This window comes from Pteropus vampyrus, unplaced genomic scaffold, assembly GCF_000151845.1.
Source record: "Pteropus vampyrus isolate Shadow unplaced genomic scaffold, Pvam_2.0 Scaffold250, whole genome shotgun sequence".
Classification (NCBI taxonomy): domain Eukaryota; kingdom Metazoa; phylum Chordata; class Mammalia; order Chiroptera; family Pteropodidae; genus Pteropus; species Pteropus vampyrus.
In genome coordinates, this window is record NW_011889031.1 from 670,432 (window position 1) to 675,593 (window position 5,162).

At 51.8% G+C, this 5,162-nt stretch overlaps 1 protein-coding gene across 2 annotated transcripts in view; it reads right to left on the minus strand.

Annotated features, from left to right (window-relative positions):
* Nucleotides 1-1,470: 1,470 nt before the first annotated feature.
* Nucleotides 1,471-5,162, minus strand: part of RCN3 (reticulocalbin 3) — a 10,267-nt gene continuing 6,575 nt past the window's right edge. Inside the window, exons 4-6 of one of the 2 annotated variants that reach the window (XM_023520131.1) lie at nt 4,248-4,308; nt 2,256-2,455; nt 1,471-2,015 (exon numbers count right to left, since the gene is read on the minus strand). In XM_023520131.1, the coding sequence (XP_023375899.1) occupies nt 1,908-2,015; nt 2,256-2,455; nt 4,248-4,308 (369 nt within the window). In that variant the 3' untranslated portion in view covers nt 1,471-1,907. The remainder of the gene's footprint in view (nt 2,016-2,255; nt 2,456-4,247; nt 4,309-5,162) is intronic. The other variant, XM_011374538.2, reaches the window with a different exon arrangement.

Below are 5,162 nucleotides of genomic sequence, written 5' to 3' on the forward strand. Positions count from 1 at the left end.
TTTACGGAAAAATAAGGAGAAAGTACTAAGAGTTCCCATATATACCCACTTACCCAGCTTCCAGTTTCCTCTATTATTAACATCTAGCATTAGTGGGAAACTTTGTTATAATCGATAAACCGATATCGATACATTATTAGTAACTAAAGTACACAGATACATTAGGGTTCACTCTGTGTGATACATTCTGTGGGTTTTGACTCATGTATAATAACATCTATCCACTATTACAGGATCATATGGAATAGTTTTACTGCCCTAAAAATCAGGGATTTTTTAAAAGCAAACTTGGAAGTCTGCCATGCATAAAGGCGGACGCATTCTGCATGGACAGCTGCGTGAAGTTTTACAGGCTGCACAGCCCCAGGGAAGCAGTACCCAGCTCAAGCTCAGCACCCCAGAACCCACCTCGGGTCCATTCCAGTTCTCCGCACCAAGGGGAGAACTTACCTCTCACTTCTTAGGTTAGTTTTGTCTGTTCTTGAATTTCCTGTAAATGGAATCACGTAGCATGTGCTTCTGTGTTCGGCTTCTTTTGCTCCGCAGAACATCTGTGACATTCATCCATGCCACTGGGGCGCCTCGAGATCACCTGCCCATTGCGGTGGCTTCCCTTGGGCAGAGGTCCCACCGTACACTTACCCCTTCTGTGGACGAGCGTGAGGGTTGTTTCCGGTTTGAGACATGATTAAAGCGGCTACAAACCTTCGTTTTGTGAGCTTATTGCTATATTTCCATTTGGGAGCTTCCAGAAGTGGATTTACTGGGACAGACTAAGGCCCATGCTTAACTCTAGAGAATTTCCCCAGCAGGTCTCATGGGGCTGCAGAAAGAAGAAATGTCTGTCTAGTCCTCCTATCCTCCCACCCCTGCCTCCCTCCCGCCACCAACAGTAAAGAGGCTGTTGTCACCTGAGTCAGCTCACATTCATTCTCTCAAAACCCTCCAGGGATCGCTGGCTCACTGAGTAAATTCTGTCCCATCTTTCTGGGGCTCTGCCGCCCTCGATCTTCTCCCATCAGAGCGGGACCATGATGACCCGCCTACCAGCCCTGTATGACCTGGTCCTGGTTCCCTATCTACCCTCACCTCTCCGTTCATGCACGGCCTTGCTGACAACTAACGCCACCTGCCGCAGAGCCTTTGCACTTGCTGTTCCTGCTGGATGTCCCCAGGGCTCGCTCCCTCACTCGGTTTAGCAGTGAGGCCTCTCCTGGCCACTCGAGCATCGCTGTCACCTGCTCTCCAGAAGGCAGAGCTCTCTGCCTGGCTTGTTCACCGTTGGGTCCGAGCTCTAGTGTCATTTTTCATTCTCAGGAACACTCTCAAACCCAGAACCTCCTCTTCAAATACCTCGTCCCCTCCTTCAGCCCACAGTCCTCCCAAATCCCAGCACGTCCCTCTCTGTCACAGCCCACAGCTCCTCCCCAGGCTCCCAGGACACCCTCAGAGAGACACACGGATGAGGCCCCACACCGGATTTTATTGCCTCTCTGGCAGTCATGGCGGGCGAGTGTGGGGTGAGGCCACACTGAGGGAGTGTCTCCTGTCTGTGTGGAGTGAGGCTCAGATTGTCACTTGATGGGGGTTGGCGGGGTCAGTGGAGGCGCCTGGAGGCTGAGCTTGGCGTTGGGGGGGCCTGGGCTGGGAGATCCTGCCAATCAGAAATGGGTGGTCCCTCGTCCTTCAGGGCTGTGAGAGGCCTGGGGCGGACGGGAAGGCTGGGAGGGGCTGCAGTGTCTTAGGGACAGAATTTGACGGTGGGCCTGGGAGAGCCCAGGCACAAGGGGCCACCGGGGCTGGGTCTGCATCCTGCAGGGCCAGACACAGAGCGGGGGACCTGGCCACTGGGGCCCCTCCTCGGGTCATTCCATGGGGCCACGAGGCTGTGGTGGGCATGCTGGTGCTCAGAGCTCGTCGTGGTGACGCGTCAGGTCCTCGCCATAGTTGGTGGCCTGGCTGCCAACGAACATGTTCCAGTTGCCCAGGATCTCAGCCTTGCTCAGACGCCCGTCCTGGAGCGAGGGTCAGAGGTCAGAGGGGACAACACAGTGCCTTGTAGGTCTCTGCCCCTCTCTCTGAGTCCCTGTCCCCTCACTTTTGGGTGTCTGCCCCCTTCTCAAGGTCTCTGTTCCTCCCTTTCCCGGGCCCCTCCCGGTCTCCATGCCAAACAAGGACCCTGGCAGCTCCGGGCCCCGCTCATGGGACCGCGCGCCAGGCTGGCATCCGTCCCCAGCGCGGTCCCCGCGGCGCACCTTGTCCGTGTCGCTCTCGTGCAGCAGGTGGTTGGCCTCCACCAGCGGCTGGTCCTGGGCCGGGGGCAGCACCCAGTGGCCCACCTCGCTCCCGTCCAGATGCCCGTCCTTGTTCAGATCTCGGAAGTCCCGAAACTGCTCCCGCTCCGTCTGCACCCAGGCCGGCTCCTCCTCCCCCTGCTCCTGCGTGTACAGGTCCGCTGGGTCGTCGGAGAAGGGGCGACGTCAGGGGCGGGCCCGGCTCTGACGCCTCCTGACCACGAGACCCCCGCCGCCCCGATGCGCTCCCGCCTCGGCTGCCTCCGTTTCAATGGGTTTAATAACAAAGCCCGACTTCCAGGTGATTGCTCTGCTATACGTGACCATGACTCGATTGATTGATCGGGTCATTGAATGAACGATCCATCAGTTTGATGGATGCCCGCATGAGACACTGCATATTGTGTGGCGCGGTGCTTGACACATAGTAGGCACTCTACATGAAAGAATGATGAGCGAAGATGTTTCAGGCGAGATACGACAAAGCCACACTTAGAACACCTCACCTCTCGCCAAGAACCTACCTGGCCATGACGGTTGGAGCCTCTGGTTTGTTCCCATTATTTGTAAATGTTTGCAAAACTTTGCCCCAGGGGCTGACTTGGAGAAAGTAAGTATTCCACAGATGGATTTCCAAGTTTTTTACACCACACCAGACAGAAATAATTAGCCAGGATAATTAGTACAGAATGCTAATTACCCCCTCGGGGACCAGACCAGGGAACATCAGAGGGCGTCACCTCCATGCAGTAGGCACAGTCAGCCTTTCGGAGCAGCCAGCACGGTTCCTTCCCTTTTTTCTTTTTTTAAATGGCACTAAGTCATCATCTCTTATAGGAAATGATAGCAATGGTCAATGGGAGTTGTGTGTGCGTTTTTTAATATTGCGGTCAAAAGCCCACACCGTAAAACTCACCATTAGTGACATTTAGTGCAGTGGCAATGCTGTGCAATCTCCACCTAGCTCCAGAGCATTTCATCACCCCAAAAGGACACCCCTTTCCCATTAAGCAGTTGCCCCCCACCCCCCGCTTAGCTCCAGGCCCTAGGCAACCACTAATCTCTTTTTCTCTGTGGATTTTCCTATTCTGGACACTTCTTTTAAGGCCTCCACTTCCTTATCTATAAAGAGGGGGATTAAATGAATTTACAAGATGTTAACCACAGTCACCACAGACTGTGGCAGCTACTGTTATGATTCAGCTGTGATGCTTGAGTTCCTTCTTACCAAAAAGGAAAAAATGCTTAAATAAAAATGTCCTGCCTGCAAGTTTTTTTCCATAAAAACCTTCTATAGAAAAACGTGTTCGAACTTGAAAAACGTCCATGTTTGCTAGCTTTCCCCTCAATGTATTTTTGCCCCTTGAGGCCAAGGACAGAGGCAGGGCCATGGGGATATTTAGGGGTGTCACAAGGGTTCCCCAACATCCCAAGTTAACAGGAGATATTTACACTTTGCTGGATAAATGCAAAACAAGCTCCCTGACTTCCCGCCGCAAGCAAATGCAGCTCCTGAACCCCAATTTTGCGGAATCTCTAGACCCTCCCAGGAAGGGCCTTGGTGTGTGATAGTCTCTGCTATATCCTCAACCACTGGTATGCAGTAGGTGCTCAATAACTGTTTCCTGGTCCTGGTACACAGTGGGTGCTTGATAAATGCTTTTTTGGCCTGGCACACAAAAAGTACTTGATAAATGTTTCCTGGGCTTGGCCCATAGTAAGTGTTTGATAAAGATTTGCTGGACCTGATATACAGTGGATGATCGACAAACACTTTGGGGCCCGGCACATAGTAGGTGCTCAATAAACGTTTGGTGGCTGCATGAACTCAAGCAGCACCCCCGCCCCCACTTCAGAGGGCCTTTGCTTTCTTACTGGTGATAATGCATTGGGCCGCCACCTGGACTTGGGAGGAGACAGGTATCCTCAGGGAGGGATTCAGGTCCCACTCACCGATATACTCATCCACTTGGATGTAGCCATCTTTGTTCTTGTCCAGGTCCTCCAGGGTTTCCTGTAGAGAAACAGGCATTGAGGCTGGCTCCCAGTGTGGGGCTGGACCCCCGGGGGCCAGGATGTGAAGTTCTCTCAGAGGCTCTCATTCTGGGGTGGCTGTGGGGCCAGGCATTGGAGCAGTCTCGACAGGACATAACTATTCTCAGAGGCACGTGGGAAACTTGGAGGCTTTCTGGGATGTCACGACGTGGGTCCTACCTGCACTTAGCGGGTGGGGGCCAGGGAACCCAGATGTCCTGATGCACAGGTTGGATTCACATAGAGCTTTTCTGCATCCCTGACATCTTTCTCCTGCCCAGCCCACATGCTCCAAGGGCAGACTTGTCTTTTCCTTTAAAAGGCAGAGCGTAGACCCTAACTCCGTGTTACGTTTGAGCATGATGTGCTTGGCAGACCGTTTCGACACACGCTGAATATCTCTGCTCTTTGATTTTCCTTCAGTTCTCGAGCAAATGGATTCTATTCCCTACTTTTACATTCAGACTCACTCATCGTAAGACGCTGCAGGTGTATGACATTCCACTTTGTCTTCTGGCAAAGTCTCCAGCATTTTAGGGTTGGCAGATAAAATACGGGACGATCAATTACGTTTGACTTCCAGATGAACGACGAATAACTCTCTAGTATGAGTCTGTTCTGCACAATATTTGGGACATACTTAGAGTACAGGATACTGAGTTACACTTGAGTTTCAGAAAAATAGTGTTTTAGTATAAGTATGTCCAAAATATTGCGTGGGATGTACTTACGCAATTATTGAAGAATTATTTGTTGGTATAAATCCAAATGTAATTGAATGTCCTGTGTTATTTGCTAAATCTGGCAACTCTACAAGACACTTACATATTGAAA